Source organism: Myotis nattereri, assembly GCF_964212035.1.
Source record: "Myotis nattereri genome assembly, chromosome: 7".
Classification (NCBI taxonomy): Eukaryota; Metazoa; Chordata; class Mammalia; order Chiroptera; family Vespertilionidae; genus Myotis; species Myotis nattereri.
This window is the reverse complement of record NC_138082.1, coordinates 80,152,030-80,175,073: the sequence shown is the minus strand read 5'-3', so window position 1 is coordinate 80,175,073 and position 23,044 is coordinate 80,152,030. Positions and strand designations below refer to the sequence as shown.

General features: G+C 38.7%; 1 protein-coding gene across 3 annotated transcripts in view; it reads right to left on the bottom strand.

Annotated features, from left to right (window-relative positions):
* The window catches only part of ACTR3 (actin related protein 3), a 66,441-nt gene that overhangs the window by 21,286 nt on the left and 22,111 nt on the right, over positions 1-23,044 (bottom strand). For 2 of the 3 annotated variants that reach the window (XM_081095337.1, XM_081095336.1), the window contains 3 exons: positions 19,967-20,022; positions 15,825-15,949; positions 1,316-1,426 (listed from right to left, as the gene is read on the bottom strand). In XM_081095337.1, the coding sequence (XP_080951463.1) occupies positions 1,316-1,426; positions 15,825-15,949; positions 19,967-20,022 (292 nt within the window). The remainder of the gene's footprint in view (positions 1-1,315; positions 1,427-15,824; positions 15,950-19,966; positions 20,023-23,044) is intronic. The other variant, XM_081095338.1, reaches the window with a different exon arrangement.

Here is a 23,044-nt window from a genome sequence, read left to right as displayed (position 1 = left end):
TTCAACAGTATGAAGATATTTAGCAATACATACAAAAATTAAGCAAACTAAAAAACCAAAGCAGTTAAACTATAAACTCCAAAACAAACAGCAGTTCTACATAAAATATAATCAGAAACTTCATAAGGAAAACAGATAGCTAGTAAGTACATGAAAAAGTGCTCAATGTCATTAGTCATCAGGAAATTTCAAATTAAAACCAAAATGAGAAAGCTTACACACCCACTAAAATGGCTAAAACTAAAAAGACTATCACACCAAATATTGGGCAGATTGTAGAGCAACCAACTTACATCTTATATAAAAGGTTCTGAAAAAGTTCTGAAAGTTTCCTTAAAAACCTATTATGCACCTACCTACAGCAATTCTGTACCAAAGTATTTATACAAGAGAAATGAAAACATATGTCCCCAGAAAGATCTGTATAGGAAAGTTCCCAGTAGCCAAAATACTGTTAATAGTAAAAAACTGGCAACAGCCCAGGTGATCATCAACAGAAAATACATAGTAAGGCATAATCATCTAATGGAATGCAACCCAGAAAAAGCAACAAGTTATTGGTATCCTCAACAACATGGATGAATTTTTAAATGTTAACCTCTGGGGAATAAGAATCAAGGGTTGGGAGACATGAGGAAGAAGAGTGCTGTTTTTTTATTTTCCATCTTATACCATTTAATTTTTTAAAGATAGATATGAACATGCAACTATTTTGGTAAAAAGAAGAAAGTTTAAAAATTAAGTTATATTGTATTTTTGTTGCCAAAAATTACAAATGAAATAATAATCAGACTACAATTAGAAAGGGAAGCGCCGTATTTCCAACTTTTTTCTGAACCTTACTATTTCTATCAAAAAGATTACATATTAATTATCAAAAGAATTTCTTAAGTGCCTAAACTTTGTTGTTTCAATATATTACTACTCTATTTGAACTCCAGAACAATCTTTTTTTAAAAAATATATTTTATTGATTTTTTACAGAGAAGAAGGGAGAGGGATAGAGAGTTAGAAACATCGATCAGCTGCATCCTGCATGCCCCCCACTGGGGATGTGCCCGCAACCAAGGTACATGCCCTTGACCGGAATCGAACCTGGGACCCTTCAGTCCGCAGGCCGACGCTCGATCCACTGAGCCAAACCGGTTCGGCCAGAACAGAATAATCTTAAAGACAAAAGAGCTTTTTAGAGTCTTTTAGACATATGACAATTTAATAAAAAATAAAGCATGCCCTCATGAATACAGATGTAATGAAAATATTCTCATCGAGTGTCTTCAAAACTTTCCTCAGTGAAATTACAATTTGTACTTACCAGAAGAAAATAATGGTCTTCAGGTTCTGCCCTTAAATATTTAAAGATCACTTGTTCCATAAACTTTTCCATCAAATCCCAATCTTCAACTATACCATGGCGAATTGGCCACTATTAAAACAAAATAATAAAATACAAATATTATTACCATCAAAATAAACTACCAAAATTTAAAAACCCAGAGAATACTAGATCATTAGTGAGTATTAGAAAAGGACAGCATTTCTTAGGTGTGATAATCAAACTGTAGATCATTCTTTTTTTATAAAAACGTATTTTATTGACTTTTTTACAGAGAGGAAGGGAAAGGGATAGAAAGTTAGAAACATCAATGAGAGAGAAACATCGATGTGCCCACAACCAAGGTACATGCCCTTGACCAGAATCGAACCTAGGACCCTCCAGTCCGCAGGCTGACGCTCTATCCACTGAGCCAAACCGGTGAGGGCTGTAGATCATTCTTTAGGGATTCATACATAACTATTTAGAAATAAGTAAAATTATCCCTGTAATATATTTTCTGGTGATTCAATTAAAAACATAATGCAAACATGTTAAAATTATAATGTAAAACATAACATAAAAATGTTAAAAATTGTAAATATAGATGGAAAATCATTGTACTAGTCCAGTGATGGCGAACCTATGACACGCGTGTCAGAGGTAACACACGAACTCATTTTTTTTGGTTGATTTTTCTTTGTCAAATGGCATTTAAATATATAAAATAAATAACAAAAATATAAATCTTTGTTTTACTATGGTTGCAAATATCAAAAAATTTCCATATGTGACACGGCAGGAGAGTTAAGTTAGGGTTTTTCAAAATGCTGACACGCCGAGCTCAAAAGGTTCGCCATCACTGTACTAGTCTGTCTGGATTTCTGAAAATTTTGTAATAAGCGAAAAATTTAAAATTAAGCCTATGAAAATTATAGTTTACTACAATTTCCTTAACATTTAATTTATTAGCTCTTTCATAAATAATTGCTATGTGCCTAATATATAAAACACAGTTGGTAAGTATATAGCAATAATAAATCAAGCATGTAAAATTAAAAGAAAAACTATATATATTTGTTAAGAAACATGCTTTCAAAACTGAGCCCCAGGGTACTACAGCAAATTCACAAAGACAACACCAATTACTTTAAATTTTTCAGGAAAATACAGTGACACTCAAAATTAGTCCAACACTAGCAGAGAAATTCAGTTTCAACATTAGGTAATACTACATATATTATTTTCAATAACATCACTTTTTTGAGAAGCTGAGTTGCCAGTAGTTGCTATAATAAAAACTAGTACCTCCCCCAAAAACTAATGTAAAAAAAGAAATGCAGGAGGAGATGTGCAATCTGATTCCAGGTGTGAGAAGTTGTGAAATACCTAACAGGCACATGCATTCTTATAAAATAGTAATTATTTAACAATTAAATATTTTCCTTTCAGATAAGTGTCTTATTTTTTTCCAAAAGGCTATTTAATTCCTTAGACCTAGCTGCTTAATAAGCAAGCTGTTAGATATTTCTTTTGGTCTAGAGGTCACTCTAAACAATCTTACTGAGACACTAAAGACATTGAGAAAATTTGTGAATCTCTGCAATAAAATACAGTTCCACAACACATATAACTAACAAAAGTTAGTACTCCAAATATATATAAAGAAATTCCTTAAACAAGCAAATTAACATTTATGCAAATTTTTAAAATATATATAACAGAAAAAGAAAAAAACAAAACATACAGTTCCATGCAAGTACATACTCAATATCTTACACTGAAAGAACAAGTAAACCTCCTATAGTCATTTACTCAGTCATTAAACCTATTATCAGTTAATCCCCAATATCCACATCTCACCCTAGACTTCTCCATACTTTTTAAGGCATTATATTATGAATTTCCTTGCTTTAAGTAAGGAAAAATATGTACTACATCATTCATTTTATAACATTACTGAAGTTTACATATTTAAATAGTCTAAGTGTTATTTTATTGTGTAGCAACTGTGAACCATGGGCACAAATGCTAAGGACATGAACCACCTGCCCCCCTCAAGCTAATGAAAGAGATAGATACAAATCTATTGTAAATTTTTAAAGAAATAAAGTACCTAGGACTAGATGAGGAGCTAGGCTCCTGAGGAAAAATAGAAATACTCCTATATGACTGATAAGGTCATATCTAAGCTGGGTCTTAAAGGAGCAACCTTATTGATTTTATTTTCTTGGAGGAAGAAGAGGGAAGAACATGTAGATATAGAATAGAAAGAAAAAAATATGTAAAAAGACAAACACTGCATTTAACAATGAGAAATATGTGTGACAAAAGGTTGGGGTTAGGGGTGTAGAGAGACAGATCAGTTCTAGATAAAGGGACCAGATTCTCAAAAACTGTATTTTCCTTGTATTTAGATTTTATTCTCTAAGAAATAGGGCATTGGCAGAAAATTTTAATCAGGGGAGTGACAAGAACAGCTTTGATTTTTAGGAAGATTATTATAGCAGCACTGAGAAAGCTGAAAAGAATTTTAAGACAACTAAGCAAGGGAAAATAAAAGCCCCAACTATGGTATCCTATCTAATAAGGAGGGAATATGCTAATTGACCCTCACCCCATTGCAAAGATGGCAACGCCCACAGCCAATAAGGAGGGAATATGCTAATTGACTGCCCTACCCTCAAAGATGGCAGCGCCCACGGCCAATAAGGAGGGAATATTCTTATTGACTGCCCTGCCCTCAAAGATGGCGGCGCCCACAGCCAATAAGGAGCGAATATGCTAATTGACTGCCATGCCCTCAAAGATGATGGCACCCAGTCCCCTCAGCCCCACTGGGGCGCCTGCCTCCAGAGTCCCCCAGTCCCCTAAGTCACCCAGGGCTGGCCCGAGGCGCAGGCAAGCCTCAGATGGCGGCTGCCCAGCCACCCAGGGCCGCCAGAGGCTCAGGTAACGAGGGCCAGCCGAAGCTTGTGCTGCCGGCAATGGCAGCAGCAGAGGTGCGATGGGGCGTTGGCTTCCCCTGATCTCCAGGTCGCCTGCCGCCCCAGAGGGGGGCAGGCCGGGCTGAGGGACCCCACCTCCAGTGCATGAATTTTCATGCATGAGGCCTCTAGTCAATGATATTAGGCCAGATTTAAGATTTCTATCAATAAGAATTAGAAGAAACACAAAGATATCAATATTTTTAGCTTTGAAGTCAGACTGGAAAGAACTATTAATCCAGACACAAAAGTTGTGTTTTATTTTTTCTTGAACTAAGCAAGGGTAGAGTATCCTATCTAATAATACACAAACATGGTAATTAACCATACCTCTGCTACGCTTCCCATTGGCTAATCAGGGTGATATGCAAATTAACTGATAACCAATATGGCGGCCAGCATCCACGCAGCTGAAGCGAACATGAGGCTTGGTTGCCCTGGCGATGGAGGAAGCCAGGTTCCCCGCCTGCTGCGGCCCAGGTCTGAGCTCCAGATGCAACAATGTTGCAATTATAGAAGCTAAACAAACCCCAGATACCTGCTTTCAGCCAGCCAACCTTGGAGCTGGAACTGCAACAAAGTTTCAATTACAGAAGGTAAATAAGTCCCAGAATAAAAAGAAAAAAGGAGAGACTGGGAGCTTCAGTTGCAGGCTTGGCCTGCCTGAAAACAGCCATCAGCCCCTCACCCAGGCTGGCCAGGCACTCCAGTGGGGACCCCGACCCTGAAGGGGGTGCGGGCAGCCTGAAAACAGCCCTTAGCCCCTCACCCAGGCTGGCCAGGCACCCAAGTGGGACCCCCACCCTGATCCAGGACAACCTTCAGGGCAAACCTGCCGGTCCCCACCCGTTCACCAGGCCTCTATCCTATATAGTAAAAGGATAATATGCAAACTGACCCTAACAGCAGAAAGACTGGGAATGACTGGTCACTATGACACACACTGACCACCAGGGGGAAGACACTCAACGCAGGAACTGCCCTCGGGTGGTCAGTGAGCTCCCACATGGAGGAGCTCTGCTCAGCCACAAGCCAGGCTGATGGCTGCCAGTACAGCGGTGGTGGCGGGAGCCTCTCTTGCCTCCTCAGCAGTGCTGAGGATGTCCGACTGCAGTTTAGGCCTGCTCCCCGCTGGCAAGTGGACATCCCCCGAGGGCTGCCGGGCTGCCAGAGGAATGTCTGATTGCCAGTTTAGGCCCAATCCCCTGGGGATCAGGCCTCAGCCAGCAGATGGTCATCCCCAGAGGGGTCCCAGACTATAAGAGGGCACAGGCCAGGCTGAGGGACTGTCCCCCCCCCCTAGGGGGGGGGCACAAATTTTTGTGCACCGGGCCTCTAGTATATAATAAGTTTTGTTTTGGTAGATTACATTTGAGAGCCAGGCAATAGGTAGTTGGAAATGTGGCCAAGGAATTGGAAGTAGGGATTTTAGGTTGTAGTTACAGACAGAGGAGTGGATGAGATCACCTCCACGAAGTATTTAATAAAGAAATAACAGAGAATCAAGGACAGTACCTGGGAAATAAAAACATTTGAGTAGTGGGCAACAGAGAAAGAACCAGCAACAATAGGGAAAATAAAACAGTAACAAATAAAGAATAGTCTATGTTAGAAACAGAAAAGACAAATCAAGAAGGATGAAGACTGTTACACACAATCAATTTAATAGTTTATCAAATAACTAGAGGCCCAGTGCACAAAAATTTGTGCACTCAGGGGAGAAGGGGAGTCCCTCTCGCAGTCTGGGACCCCTCTCGCAGTGCCCTCTCGCAGTCTGGGACCCCTCGGGAGATAACGACCTGCTGGCTTAGGCCTGCTCCCGGGTGGCAGAGAGCAGGCCTAATCCCTAGGTGCAGCCCCTGGTCGGGCTCAGAGCAGGGCCGATTGGGGAGTTGGGGCGCCGCCCCCTGTCATGCACAGAGCAGGGCGGATTGGAAGGTTGCGATGCCACCCTCAGCCACGCTCAGGGTAGGGCCGATTGGGGGGTTGGGGCACCGCCCCATCACACTCAGGGCAGGGTGGATCAGGGGGTTGGGGCATCGCCCTCTATCACCCACAGAGCAGAGCCGATCAGGTGGTTGGGGCACCGCCACTCTCACACTCAGGGCAGGGCCGATGGGGAGGTTATGGCTCTACCCCGTCACACACAGAGCAGGGCCCGTGGGGGTGGGGGGGAGGCTGGGGCGCCGCACCCTGTCACACACAGAGCAGGGCCCATCAGGGGGTTGAGGCGCTGCACCCTGTCACACACAGCCACAGGGCGATCAGGGGGTTGGGGAGCTCCCCCTATCAGGCACAGAGCAGGGCTGATCAGGGTGCTGGGGCGCCTTCCCCTGCCACAAACAGAGCAGGGCAGATAGGGAGGTTGTGGCCCCGCCCCCTGTCACACACAGAGACGCAGGTCGATAAGGGGGTTTGGGTGTTGCCCCCTGTCACGCTGATCCCGGTGCCGGTAGGCATATTACCCTTTTACTATATAGGATAGAGGCCTGGTGCATGTGTGGGGCTGGCTGGTTTGCCCTGAAGGGTGTCCTGGATCAGGGCGGGGTTCCCCACTGGGGTGCCTGGCCAGCCTGGGTGAAGGGATGATGGCTGTTTGCAGCTGGTCACACACCCTTCAGGGTGGGGGTCCCCACTGGGGTGCCTGGCCAGTCTGGGTGAGGGGCTGAGGGCTGTTTTCAGGCCGACTGAAGCTCCCAACTGCTCCTTTTTTTCTTTTTTAATTCTGGGCCAGCTTTAGCTCTGGCTCCAGCTCTGCTGCTGAAAGCAGGTATCTGGTTTGTTTGGGTTCTATAATCGAAACACTGTATCAACTCCAGCTCTGAGATCCCGGGCTCGCTGAAAGCAGGTTTCTGGGGTTTTGTTTAGCTTCTTACACTGCAAGCTCAGAGGCTGGCAAGGCAGGCAGGGAACGTTGGAGCAAGCAAGCCTCATGTTAGTTCAGGGGTGGGCAAACTTTTTGACTCGAGGGCCACAATGGGTTCTTAAACTGGACCGGACGGCCGGAACAAAAGCATGGATGGAGTGTTTGTGTGAACTAATATAAATTCAAAGTAAACATCATTACATAAAAGGGTACGGTCTTTTTTTTTTTTTTTTTTAGTTTTATTCATTTCAAACGGGCCGGATCTGGCCCACGGGCAGTAGTTTGCCTACGGCTGTATTAGTTTCAAGCTGCCTGGCTGACAGCCGCCATCTTGGCTGGCAGTTAATTTGCACATTGCCCTGATTAGCCAATGGGAAGGGTAGCAGTCATACGCTAATTACCATGTTTCTCTTTTATTAGATTGGATTAGAGACTAAATAAGAAATTTGCTTTCAAAAGGAAAATAATAGCTAAAAGGCTGAGGAAAGAAGGTACAAATAAAGAATGAGAAAGTTTTTGTTATTTAGGTTTGCTTGCAGCATTTGGGAGACATGAAAACGTGTTTAAGGGAAAAGAATCTGAGGAACTATGGTCTCTCAGCTCACTGACTTCAACACCTTCAAAGATTTCTTTTCCCCATTTGGCTAGTTTAAATCTTAGTATCCTCAGCATCTCTAAGTACCAGAAATGCAAGAACGCCCCACTCTGATCATAACTGTTCATCCTCCAACAACTTGCTATACCTCTATTACAATTAGACTAGCAGGCTACTGGCTATTATAATTATTCCCTAGCTATCCTCCTTCCCTCCCCAACCCACAGACATACACAATTAGACTAGCAGGCCACTAGCTATTATAATTATTCCCTAGCTATCACCACTCCGCCCTGCCCCAACACACACACACAGTCTCTCTCTCTTAGATTTTACACCACATCACTTTGATTATTCATATTTCCTTTTGTCATTCCATCTACCAAAGCCCAACTCAGCATGATCCTACCCTAAACTTGCCCATACACAGAATGCTGGCTGTACTGAAGAAACATGTGTAACTGGGTTGATAAAACTAAGCATTCATAATTGCTATTCTCAAATAGACCTAACTTTGCCAGGCAAGCATTTGTTTCTCTACTCTATTCATCTTTACTCTCCACAATGGTGATTTTAAATGTCCCCATTATTCAGATTTCACTTCCCACTATTTCCTGGAAAGCAGAGATGACATCGCCACGTATTTCACAGAAACGGCAGACACCAACAGTCAGGAATCCCTTCATCAAATCTATAAAACTGACTCCATACATTCTTTTCTTTTTCACTTTTTAGTAATATAAGAGAATCTTCCACATATAAATTAGATCATCTGTGCTCTGGACCTCATCCTTCTGACTTAATTATGTTATTTTAATCTCATTTTCTAATGGCACTTTCACAATAGCATTTAAGCATCTCTTCTACCTTAAACTCACATGTCTCTTGATCTCTTGATATCTCTCTCTCTCTCTCTCCACCCCCCCCCCCCCCCCCGCCCCAATCACAGCCAAACCTGAATGAATATTGACTTTTTGTTCTGGCCTACCATTCACAATCCATCCTACTGTAATCCAGCCACTAAAATGGTTTTTATTACTCCTAAAATGGTTTTTATTAAGGTGACAAATGACATCCTTGTAGCTAAAAAAAACAGTAATTAATATATGGGCTCCAGGTGACTTGATATCTTAGAAACATTCCATGCTGTCTATCACTTTCCTATTTCCCCGTCCTCTAACCATGCTTTCTCAGTCTCCTTTGCAACGATTTCCTCTCCTATCCAAACCTAAATAGAGCACTAATCAGGCTGTGTCCTAGGCTCTTCCCTGATACACACTCCCCTAGGTAATTTCAGCCCTTCCAAAGGTAACTGATACCTTCCAAATATTTATGTCTTTTTTCTGAGTTCCAAAAGCCAAGTATTTGTCTAACAATGTATCAGATGTCTCCCAGATACCTAAAACACTACTTGTTAAAAACTGATCTTCTCCTCCCTACATCACAACCCAGCCAAAAGTGTTTCTCCTTAAATGTTCTCAATCTTAAGAAATAAGGAGAAGCAAGGAAACTTTCCAAGAACTGAGAATTATCCGCAATTACTATGTACAAAAATAATGCCACCAATATCTTGTTAACCATTCCCTGTTACTCCTTAAATATCCATTTTTTTATTCTTGGCAAAAAAAACCCACACTATTTTTACAAAAATCTAACCAAACTTCTAGATTTAACTACCATTTTACAACAGCCCCTCCCCCCCCAAAATAAATATAGAAAGCAGAGGATCACATTAAATGACACAAGGATGCAATCATCAAAATCCAGAATATGGGTCATTTAACAAGACAATCAAAAATTTATATAAATAAAGGCCAAAAGAGATAGCCTTGGCCAGTGTGGCTCAGTTGGTTGGAGCATCGTCCCATATACCGAAAGTTTGTGGGTTCAATTCCTGGTCAAAGCACTTGCCTAGCTGTAACTGATTTGGCTCAGTGGATAGAGCGTCGGCCTGCGGAATGAAAGGTCCCGGGTTCGATTCCGGTCAAGGGCATGTACCTTGGTTGCAGGCACATCCCCAGTGGGGGGTGTGCAGGAGGCAGCTGATCGATGTTTCTCTCTCATCAATGTCTCTAACTCTCTATCCCTCTCCCTTCCTCTCTGTAAAAAATCAATAAAATATATTAAAAAAAAAAAAAGCACTTGCCTAGATTTCGGGATCAATACCTGGTGAAGGCAAGTATGGAAGGCAACCAATCGATGTTCTCTCTTGCACTGATCTTTCCCCACCCCTTTCCTCTTTCTATACCTCCTTCCTTCCTCCGCTTTAAAAAATCAACAAGTATATCAAGTGAAGATTGAAATTTTAAAAGGCAAGAAGAAACATACTTAGAGAAGAACCTATAAAAAGACTGAATAGAGTTATCAACCAAATCCAATGAGTACACAATGTCTGAATCTTGATTCAAACAGATTAATAATCGGAGAAATCTGAACACTGACAAGATTTTAGATATTAAGAAACTGCACTGTATTCAGGGGTAATATACTTAAGATATATTTTTAAAGTCTTTATCTTTAAAAGATAAGTATTTATAGGTAAAACAATATTTGGAATTTACTTTGAAATAATCTGGGGGCAAGAGGGAGATTTGATAAAACAAGGGTGGTCCAAGGTTGATAACTTCCATAGCTCTGAAATGGATACCTGGAGATTCATATTCTTTCCTCTATTTTTATATATAAAGTTTCCCATGACAAAGGTTTATTTTTCCCCATTTTCAAATCATTTTTGTTTCAATTACATTTGACATACATTATTATATTAGTTTCATATGTGCACCCCAGCAACTAGATATTCCATAACTTACTAAGATCATCTGGATAAATCTCACACTCATATGATACCACACGTAGTTATTAGAATACCAGAGGCCCGACGCACGAAATTTGTTTAAGAGTAGGCCTTCCTTCCTCAGGCTGCTGGCACCCGTTTTCCTCTGGCACCTGGGACCTGGGCTTCCCTCCGTCCACCAGCAGGCACCTGGGAACAGAGCTTCCCTTGCAGCCCCAGATTCATCTGGAAGGTCATCCGGTGGACGTCTGGTCTAATTAGCATATTACACTTTTATTATTATAGATTACTGACTATATTCCCTATGCTGCACTTTACATCCCCATGACTATTCTGTAACAACCAATTTATACTTCTTAATCCTTTCACCTTTTTCACCCATTCTCCCAACCCCCCTCCCTTCTGGCAACAATCAAAATGTTCTCTGTATCTGTGAGGCTATTTCTGTTCTGCTTGTTTTCTCAATTATTGATAGATATGTACTTATTGCCATTTTATTGTTCATATTTTTATCTTCTTTTTTTTTTTCCTTAGAAAGAAACCCCTTTAACATTTCTTGTATTATTGGTTTGGTGATGATGAATTCCTTTAGCATTTTCTTGTCTAGGAAGCTCTTTATGTCCTTCCATCCTAAATGATAGCGTTGCTGGGTAGAGTAATCTTGGTTTGTAGGTCCTTGCTCTTCACTTTGAATATTTCTTGCCAGCCCCTTCTGGCCTGCAAAGTTGTTGTTGTGAAATCAGCTGACAGTCTTATGGGAGCTCTCCTGTAGGTAACTGCTTTTTTTCTTGCTGCTTTTAAGATTCTCTCTTTGTCTTTAACCTTTGGCATTTTAATGATGTGTTTTGGTGTGGGCCTCTTTGAGGTCACCTTGTTTGAGACTCTCTGTGCTTCCTGGACTTGTATGTCTATTTCTTTCCCCAGGTAAGGTAAGTTTTTTGTCATTATTTTCTCAAATAGGTTTTTAAAATCTTGCTCCTTTTCGTCTCCTTCCGGCATCCCTATGATGTGAATGTTGGTATGCTTGAAGTTGTCCTAGAGGCCCCTTACACTATCTTCATATTTTTTCATTCTTCTTTCTTTTTGCTCTTCTAGTTGGTGTTTTTTTGCTTCCTCATATTCCATATCACTGATTTTATCTTGGCATCCTCTACTCTACTGTTGAATCCCTATAAATTATTCTTCATTTCAGTTAATGTATCCTTCACATCTGAATGATACTTTTTCATGCTGTAAGGTTCTCACTAAGTTCACTGAGCATCCTTATAAGCAGTGTTTGGAACTCTTCATCTAGTACAGCGGTTCTCAACCTGTGGGTCGCGACCCCTTTGGGGGTCGAACGACCCTTTCACAGGAGTCGCCTAAGACCATCGGAAAACATATATAATTACATATTGTTTTTGTGATTAATCATCATGCTTTAATTATGTTCAATTTGTGACAATGAAAATACATCCTGCATATCAGATATTTACATTATGATTCATAACAGTAGCAAAATTACAGTTATGAAGTAGCAATGAAAATAATTTTATGGTTGGGGGTCACCACAACATGAGGAACTGTATTAAAGGGTCAGGGCATTAGGAAGGTTGAGAACCACTGATCTAGTAGATTGCTTATCTATAATACATTTAGTTCTCTTTCTGGAGTTAAGTTCTGTTCTTTCATTTGGGACATGTTTCTTTGTCTCCTCATCTTGGCACCCTTCCTCTATTTGTTTCTACGCATTATGTAGAGCTGCTACATCTACCAGGATAGTAGAGTAGCCTAATATAGTAGGTGTTCCGTAGGGCCTAGTGACATAGCCTCTCTGATAACCCAAAATGGGCAATCGGGGTGTGCCCTCTGTGTGGACTGTGTACTTTGATTGCTATTGGAACATCAATAAGGAATAATTTATCCCCAGGCCCATCAGCTGCAAGGACTGGCTGTGACCACAGACCACTGACCTCTGACCACCATGGAGGATCAGCTGCGCAGGGGCCCACCCCACAGAGGAGGACTTACTTCAGCAGGGCTCTGGTGCCCACTGAATTTGTCCCTTTAGTGTGTCACTTGTGGAGTTGTTTGTGTGGTGATGCTTCAATGTGGTCAGAAGGTGTCCTCTGGGTGCACGGGCTCTCAGGCCTCCAGGGAGGTGCAGGCCAAGAACAGCCATTGCCTGTTACTTCTCAGAGCCATCTGTCATAAGTTACAAAGCAATCTGCAAATGTCTGCTACTTGTGTTGGCCCAGGAGAGGCCAAGCTACAAATCAAGGCTAGCTGCTGCTACTGCCAGGCCTGGGGCCACTTAGTGAAATGGGGTATGCAGAGTCCAGTTACTGCTTGTTTGAGATATTTTTAGGAAAATCTAAAACATGAGCCAAGACAGGTCATTCATACAGAAAAGCTACTGTAAACATCATGGGTACTCCTGAAATTGGGTGAGGTGGGGCCTCAAGGGATCACAAGGTGGGGAGGGTGGACAGTGTTAGCCAAGCTGATGGAGACTCAGACATGCTGGCTCTGTGGAGGTAGAGAGCTCATCAAAGCAGCAATGGCCTCTGCAAGCACTTCTGTCTGGAAGAAAGCTGCCTCCCCAGCTCTTGCCCTGATGCTAGACTTTTCAGTTCCTTCCCGTGTCTCTAATGCCTGTTTCACGCTGTTGCCCAGTGATAGAGCTCAGAGGGAGGGAGTCCGAATAAGTCCGTGTGTGAGCTCTTTAACATGTTAAAACGCCAAGCCTGCTTTGCCTTCCTTTCCGTTTAGCCCGCGATATCCAATTTCACTGACATGCTGGCGGCACCAGTGACTGACCGGTCTGGACAGAAAGTATAGTGTCAGTCAACAGTGACTGACATGGTGCTTAATGTGTTAAAGAAACTGCCTGGGACTCCAGCAGTCTACCATCTCCCTCAGCCTCAATCCCACTGGTTTTTACAGCCAAAAGTTATGGGACTTCTCTTTTTGACATTGGAACCCTGGGCCAGGGGGCCTGATGTGGGGCTGGGACCCCTCACTACTAAAGGGGGAATCTCTGCAGCCAAGATGTCCCTTCTGATTTATATCAGCCACATGTGAGTATGGGACCAGCACATTCAGCATCTCTACCCCTCTTACCAGTCTCAAATGTGGCTTCTTCTTTAACTCCCTACTTGTAAGACTTCCATTCGGCCATATTTCAGGTGATTCTAAATAGTGGTTGTCCTATGGTTTAGCTGTAATTTTGATTGGGTTGTGGAAGGAAGCAAGTACTAGATTTACCTATGTTTGCCATCCTGACTGAAAGTCCCTATGATGAAAGTTAAATGTTTGTGTGCACACACAATTTCTGTTTCTCTCTATGCCTACTGCCTTAAGTGTAGTACAAGTCACTAATATTCCTTGCCTTAGTTATTACAATAGTCTGGTCTTCCTAGAATGATGCTGTGTTTCCAAATAATAAAAACAGCCAATGCCCTAACTGGTTTGGCTCAGTGGATAGAGCGTCAGTCTGCAGAATGAAGGGTCCCAGGTTCGATTCCGGTCAAGGGCATGTACCTTGCTTGCGGGCACATCCCCAGTAGGGGTGTGCAAGGCAGCTAATCAATGTTTCTCTCTCATCCATCGATGTTTCTAATTCTCTATCCCTCTCCCTTCCTCTCTGTAAAAATATCAATAAAATATATATTTAAAATAAATAAAAACAGCCAATATATATGAGTATTCATGATGTACAAAGCACCATAACAATTGTTTTATATGCATCCTCTCATTAAATCTCCCAACAATCCTATACTATCTCCATTTAACAGATAAAGAAACAAAAACTCAGAAAGGTTAAGTTACTGAATATCACAAAGCTAGAAAGTTGCACAGCCAGCTCTAGCTGGTTTGGTTCAGTGGATAGAGCGTCAGCCTGTAGGCTAAAGGATCCCAGGTTTGATTCCAGTCAAGGGCACATGCCCGAGTTGCAGGCTCGATCCCCAGTAGGGGGCATGCAGGAGGCAGCCAATCCATGATTCTCATCACTGATATTTCTATCTCTCTATGCCTCTCCCGTCCTCTCTGAAGAGAAAAAAAAAAAGTAAGTTGCACAGCCAGAATTCCAGCCAAGCCAATATACTTAAATATTTGTGCTTTTAATCACTACTTAAACCATTAATGTTACCCAAAGGACAGAGTTAAATTCTTTAACATGGCCTAGCAACACTTTCAACAATCTTATCCTGGCCTACTTGTTCAGCCTCCTCACTTCTTTCCACCTCCTCTATGCTTTAGGCACACTGGTTGTTCAGTTTCAGGCTTCCTCATACTTTAAAGCCTTCCTGAATATTGGAATCTCTGCCTAGTATATATAACCTTGCCTACACAATTCATCCAATACCTATTTATTATTCAAGCCTCAGCTTAAAGATTTACTCCCTAAAGATTTTTCTGAATCCACAAAATAGGTTAGCTATTCCTGATATACATTCCCAGAGTTATTCTATACTTTCCTTTTTGTAACACCCTTAACACCTGTAATTATTTCTTCAGTGTATTCCTTTCCACCACATTATAACTGCCTTATCAGGAAAGTCATTTTGTTATTCATCACTGTATTCTCAGCACTTAGCCAAATTTTTTACATATGGTAGTGTTCATTAATAAATTATGAGTATAGAAGAAATGAGATACAAAGGAGGAAATCTGCAAATGAGGTAAAGTCAATGTTCAAAAATATGATAATAAATGTCAGAATAGTGTTTACCTTTGGTATAGGTAGGGGTGATGACTATGGGAGTAGACACAAGAAAAGCTTCTAGGTTACTAAATTTACTCTATATCCTGAAGTTTTACGATTGGAGTCATAAAATTTTTTTAACTATATAATTAAGACTTACCTATTTTACTACATACAAATTATACCTCAATAAAAAGGAAGAAGGGGAAGAATGGCAGGATAAGAAAGGGAAAAGAGAGCAGCACTTCCATAAGCTTCAAAAAGGAGAGAAATGGTATAGGTTTGAATACTTATGGGAAATGTCTCTAAATGTGGCAATGAGAAAGGCAATTACATTGATGATTCTAAGATCTAGTAGGTATGGAAAAGTAAATACTGCTCACTTGGGCAGGCTGAAATTTTCCACTTGGAAAAAAAAATAAAGTTAACGTTAAGTTGGGAGGGGCCACAGGGAACGAGAAATTTCTATTGTGAAGAGGTTGAAGCTACTAGGCCTATAACAGAGTGAAATTCTAAATGGCACAATCATAAACTAAATTTTTAAAAAAAAATGTTATAATTTACAAATCATAAAATATACCTTTGTTGCATATGTAGGTTTTTCTATTGCTTCATCACCAATGAAGAAGTCTAAGTCATCAACACCTTTCAACACCCTCCTTTGAGCTTGATCACCCACTTTTGCTGACTCCTTAATAGCAATACCTTTAAAATAAAAGTTATTTATACATGTCAAAAATTTAACTATTTTCAGATGAAACAAATTTATAAAATACTTCTTCCATTATAAAGTGCTATTAAACAAAACATGATCTAGCATATTTAAATTGCCAAACTAAAGCACGTAGGTAAAAGAAAAAAAAAATGACCAAACTCATTTAACACAATGAAATCTCAATCCAAAGACAAGATTTCAAAATGTTAAAAGCCAAAAAAAGAAGTATGGCTCTGGAAATGTTTCAATTATATTTTTTAATACTATGTTAAGATCTACTTTGACTTTATAATCCCACCAAATCAACATATGCCAAATCAACATCAAAAAGAAAAAATTTAAAAACACTAACAAATGACAACACAAAAATTACAAGGGGAATTTTTTTTTAAAGCTTTCTTTACGCCCGGACAACATGGATCAGTGGTTGAGTGTGGACCTATGAACCAGGAGGTCATGGGTCAAGGCACATACCCAGGTTGCGGGCTCGATCCCCAATGGGGGGCATGCAGGAGGCAGCTGATCAAAGATTCTCTCTCATCATTGATGATTCTCTCTCTCTCTCCCCCTTCCTTTCTGAAATCAATAAAAATATATTGTTAAAATAAATAAATAAAAGCATTCATATTTCTATTCTATTTGTACTATAATAGATTAGTAATTTCACTATAACACTGACATAAGGTTCTGTTAAACTAATCGTACAAGAAAAAGTTTTTTTCAAATCATTTTGGTAAAACCTATTATAATCCCCTTAAAAAACTTCAGAAATTCAGGATACAGTTCTATACATAAAACTTATTACATATTTCTTAATTAAGTTATGTTTATAAATCCTCCAAGTTAAGCAGTCCTTCATTTTTATTATAATTACCTATACATAATACCTATATGTAATATCTATAATGTAAATAATAAAAAATGCATACACTTAAGTTAATCTGGCATTCAACTGTTATACTTTCATTTAATAACAGTTATATACTTAATGAAGTGGGCAAAAAATACTGAAGGAAAGAAATTCTAAATCCACATTCTACTCCTAAATGTTAGAAACCTTCTCTAGTAATACATATGTATATATATGTGTGTATATATGTATGTATGTGTATATATATATATATATATATATATATATATATACCTAAACGACGGTTCGACCATTAGACCAGTAGCTATGACGCACACTGACCACTAGGGGACAGACACTCAATGCAAAGGCATGGAAACATGGAACAGACTGATGAATCTCAGAGGGAAGCGGGGGGGGGGGGGGGGGGGGGCGGGATGAGATTAACCAAAGATCTTGTAATGCATACTAGAGGTCCAGAGCATGGATTCGCGCATCAGTGGGGTTCCTCGGCCTGGCCTGCGGGGATCAGGCCAAGTCCGTGCACTGGGCCTCTAACATCCTCCAAGGGGTCCCAAATTACAAGAGGGCAAAGGCCAGGCCAAGGGACCCCACCAGAGCACGAATCTGTGCACCAGGCCTCTAGTTCATTTATAATGTAAATAGACATCTAGATAATTTGCTATAAATTTCCTGGAAAACAAAGATATATAAAAATAACTTTGAACCATATCTACAGCCTTTCCAGATCAAATATTTATGCTCATCAGTAGCATGACTATATCTGCTGATTATAAACTCTGTACCTGCAGTATTAAAATACTAGTTGGGTGAAAAAAACTCCACAATCAAACACCTCCTTTCAGAAGGCAAATAAATTTTTAACATGCTGCACCTTCTCATAATAAGACAATGAAAACTACCAGGTGGGTAACTGGAAATATCGGGGAACACTTTGTAAAGTATATGATTGTCTAACCACTATACTATACAGCTGAAACTAACACAAAATAACACTGAATGTACACTGGAAAAATAAAGACAATGAAAACTAAAATATTTTGACACAGAGATGAAATAGAGAATGGGTACAATGGTGATGAGAACCTAAGGTTCAAAAGATCAAGATTTTAAAGGTCCCCAAAAAACTCTACATATAGCCACTTGAGAACATAAGCAAAACCAAATTCTGTAAAGATGAAAGTGACATATCAGTAATCTCCTTAAATAATTGTTTAATCACAACATAATGCCTTATAAAATATTACAAATTAAGAGATTGCAAAACCAGAAATAGGCTGAATTGTGTCCTGCAAAAAAAGAGATATGTTGAAGCCCTAACCTCAGAATGTGACCTTATCTGGAAGTAGGGTCTTGCTAGTTAAAGTAAGGTTATTAGGGTGGGCCCTACTCCAATGACTAGTGTCCTTATAAAAAGAGGAAATCTGGACACAGAAAAAAGACAGCATGGAGATACAAAGGGAGGAGACAGCCAAGTGATTGTATATACAAGCCAAGGAATGTCCAGGATTATCAGCAAACACCAGTAGTTAGAAGAGGCAAGGTTTCTCCCCTAGAGCTGTCAATAAGATCATGGCCCTGTTGGCAACTTGGTTTTGGACTTCTGGCCTCCAGAACTGAAGTCTCTGTTGTTTTAAGACACCCAGTTTTTGGTACTTTGTTACAGCAGCCTTAGGAAACTAATACAAGCATATACAATGGTCTAACAGCACTAAATTCAAATACAGGATGGGCAAAAATTGGTTTACAGTTGTAATACAAATAAATAATAAAAGAATAAGCTGTGTTCACATACAACTATAAACCTACTTTTGCCAATCCCTGTAAAACTAAAGTCAAGTACTAGTCCACAAAAGTACTTCTATACAAGTCAGCAATAGAGCCAATATTTGTCATCAAAAACAACAATCAATAAATTGGTATATAAATGTGAGGAAAAGGAAAGAAAAGCAAACCTGTCCTTCAGTGTACACAAGGACAACAGAATGGTACTACCAAACTAAGGCCACTATTCTCGCATGAATAAGCTATATCATCAGTGTCACCTAAAATTCTTTCTAGGTATTAAAGAATTAGACTTAGGTAGTAGGCTAATTTCTTACAAAATCAATTCCTAGAAAAGTATACCAATGAGCTATCCATGTCCAATTAGTACCCCACTGAGACTAAAGATGTGCAATCTTTGCCAAGCCTAGTAATTTCTACCTAGTTCTCAACTTCACTAATTCTGAAATGTCAACTGCTTTCATTACTCTCTGCATGTTTATTTTTCCATTTCTTTCTTATTTGCATAATAAGAATACATAAAAATATTCAAAGAGTCACATAAGTACTACTGTGAAAAACTACTGACACTCCCAAAATTAAACTGTCTAGGAGTTAGCACCACCAAGCAAAGGCTCAAAAGGTCTGTCATCTAATAAGTTAGTTTTAATTCAACATTAGGACAAGTAAATCACAGGTGTTACTATAAAGCATGAAAAAGATGAATCATTTGAAAATCAAAAGTACTAAAGTATGCCAAGGACCAGATACATAATCCATGCTAACAAATAAAAGCTCTAACTAAGCCAAGTATGAGAGTATTTTTAAAAAACTACTGAAAGACAAACTACTGAAAGTTGATGTTCAATTAAAGTAAACAAAATAAGACAGAATAACAACACTGGGTGGTTATAAGATATTAGAAAACAGCTGAAGTCAACATCTCTAAAGATGAGATTCAGTCCTTATTTTAAAACATGAGCTTAGGTCAGGGGTGTCAACAAGCACAAGGCCCTGCAAAAAGTAATCATATCCAAAAATCAAAGGACAGTCTTCATAAGTGTGTGATGGGGATACACTTTTTAACAGTTAGTTTACAAGCACAGACTGTTAATAGCAATATCCTTAAAGCAGAAGCTTGTTTAATTCCTTCATCTTGTCTCTAAAGAGATATTTGGAAGATTTGGTAAATGGAGCTAAACAGAGAGCTGAAATGATTAGAAGTGCAGAAATGAGGTCACACTTAAATTTTGCAAACCATAGTACTTAAAGGATTAAATAGTACTGTGTATCAGAAATGATTATTTCTTTTACTTTAATTAAGAAAAAGATCTTTAAATCTGTTAATTTGTGGCTTAAAAGAAACACTTACAGGAAGGGATGATAAACTGTGGTTCTGTATTTCCAGCATATCCTATTTTTGTATACCTGCAAAATAAAAAGAATTTTATAAGGATTTCACTTACATTTTAGCAATTATTAATTTAATTCTTAGATTTCCATTTATTATAAACTGAAGTTCCATGGTGGGTAAATAATACATAAAATTCCATAGCTTCAATTCATTTAAACATCTCTACTTTCAAAATTGTAAATACCCATAGCATTTTACTAGCACTTCCATGTCTAGAAACTCATCCTGTAGATATTAATACATACATGAAGTAACATGTAACAAGGCCATGTTATTGTACATATACATGTTAGATGTATATGTTGCTTTTTTTTTTTGCTACAATCTTTCTTATTACAGCAAAAGACTGGAAATAATTTAAAAAACCATCAAATGAGAAACTAGTAAAATATGCTAAATTTATACTATGGAATATTACATAGCTATTAAAAAGAGACTGAAGAACTCTTATGTACTGATAGAAACAATCTCCAAATTGTATTGCTAATTGAACAAAGCAAGGTACAGAACAATGTTTCTTTCAAGTATTCTACATCTGTATATAAAAGTAAAAGGGCAAGATTAAAAACATATAGCTTATTGTATAGGCACAGAATATCAGTAAAAGAGTACAAAGAAATCAGCAACTGTAGTTATCCCCAGGGAAGGAAACTGGGGTAGGTGATGGTCAGGGGTGAGAAGGAGATTTTAATAGCCTATCATCTCATACCATTTGAATGCATTACAATTTAATAAGTATAGTTTTTTAAATGTTTTACCACAGTGAATTCTGCCTGTATTTTTACAATAACAAATAATAAAAAACAAACGGCACATTGGAGGTAACTACTTAGGAGATAACTGGACACTAAAAACAAAATCCTGTGAAGTCTGAATACAATGGATATACATCACTAAATTATAGTATTTAATGACTATCAGAGATGCCAGTATTTTTTTACCATTTTTTTAAAAAATGTGAAGGGAAATGTGTTGGTTCACTTAACCTTAAAAGTTACTTAGCCTCTAAGAATTAATTTGGTTCCTGGCTAAAAGAAAAATGTGGTATGTATAATATAATCTAAAAAATAGAGAATGTAAGAAAGGTCAAGGGATTAGGGGGAAAAACCCCACAAAACACCTAATAGACAACAGTATGGTAATTACTAGAGGGAAAGAAAGGTGGAGGGAGGTAGAAGAGTGTAAAGGGGGGGATTAATGGTGATGAAATGAAACTTGACTTGGGGTGAACACACAATACAATATATATATGATATATTATAGAACTGTATCCCTGAAAACTATATAATTTGATTAACCAATGTCACCCCAAAAAAATTCAACTAAAAATTATCAAAAAAAAATAAAAAATAGACAAGGTCATATACTAAAATCTGGAACAAATTTGCTGAGGTAGGCTGAGCCCTTGAAACCTCACATTTTTTCTGGTGGAGAGATAGCAAAGAACTAGATGACAAAATAAGAATTTGACTCTTTAAAAACTCTTATATTATTAGGAAACTTTAAAAAATGTTTTGAAAATCAGACTTTGAAAATACTAAAAAAAATCCAAAGTTCAGAAAGAATCAAAGTTCCAGAAAGCATTTAAACCCACACCCGAAACCTATGTTCATGTTGACCAATATCACCCCAATAAATTAAAAAAAAAATCCTCATATAAAACACTTTCACGCTCATATATAAGAAAAGAATAGAAGCATTTAAGTAGGGGAAGTAGAAGAGTTGAGAGGAAAAGATTCTAGGGAGATTTGAAGGAACTGAGTCTAAAAGTATGAGCTGGAATAGGCAATACATTTCTAACCCTTTACATATCAATGCATGTAAAATATAGTAATATTTGAAGTCTACATCCTTTTTTTAATTTTATATTTTCCATTACCATTTATCCCATCTATGCCCTCTTGCACACATACACCTCCCACACCACCACTCTGTTGTGCATGTCCATGAATTCTCTCTTTTTTTTCCTTTTTTGAAGAGCACATTCTAATAAGCTGGAGGGAGCTTGGTACAGCTAGCTATAAGAGGTTTGCTTAAAAACTTCATTTAAATTTTTATATAAAAATATGAAATAATATACTTTAAATTATCAAATAAAAAGCTTTCCAAAAGTAAACTTCCATTAACCTAACTTAACTCTTATCAGTTTTCATACTTGAAATAGCTAATTAATTAAGACATTTTTACAATAAACTCAAAATTTTTGATAGCCACCCAGAAGAAATTGTACAAGTAGATGGCAGAAAAGTTCCTCTCTGACTAAAAGAAACTCCTTTTTCAGGGATGAAAAAGGATACTTCATACAAATGGAAATGGAAAAAAATCTGAAGTAGCAATACTTATATTTCACAAAACAGACTTTAAAACAAACGCTATGTAAGAGACAAAGAAGGACACTACATAATGATAAAGGGAACACCCAGTATAGGAGCACCTAAATATATAAAGGCAATCTTGACGGACATGAGTAGAGAGATTGACAGTAATAGTCATAATTGAGTATGTTAACACCCCATTTATATCAATGGATAGATTTTCCAGACAAAAAATCAACAAGGAAACAGTGGCCTTAGGTGACACACTAGATCAGGGGTCCTCAAACTACGGCCCGCGGGCCACATGCAAATACAAATATTGTATTTGTTCCCGTTTTGATTTTTTACTTCAAAATAAGATATGTGCAGTGTGCATAGGAATTTGTTCATAGTTTTTTTTTTTAAACTATAGTTCGGCCCTCCAACGGTCTGAGGGACAGTGAACTGGCCCCCTGTTTAAAAAGTTTGAGGACCCCTGCACTAGATCATATGGATTTAATTGATATTTTTAAAGCATTTTACCCCAAAGCAGCAGAATATACATTCTTTTCAAGTGTACATGGAACGTTTCCTAGGATCAATCACATGTTAAAATACAAGACAAGTCTCAATAAATTTAAGAAGACTGAAGTCATATCAAGCATATTCTCTGACCAGAATGGTATGAAACTAGAAATCAACCACAAGAAAAAAAAAACCCTGAAAAATACACAAAAACATG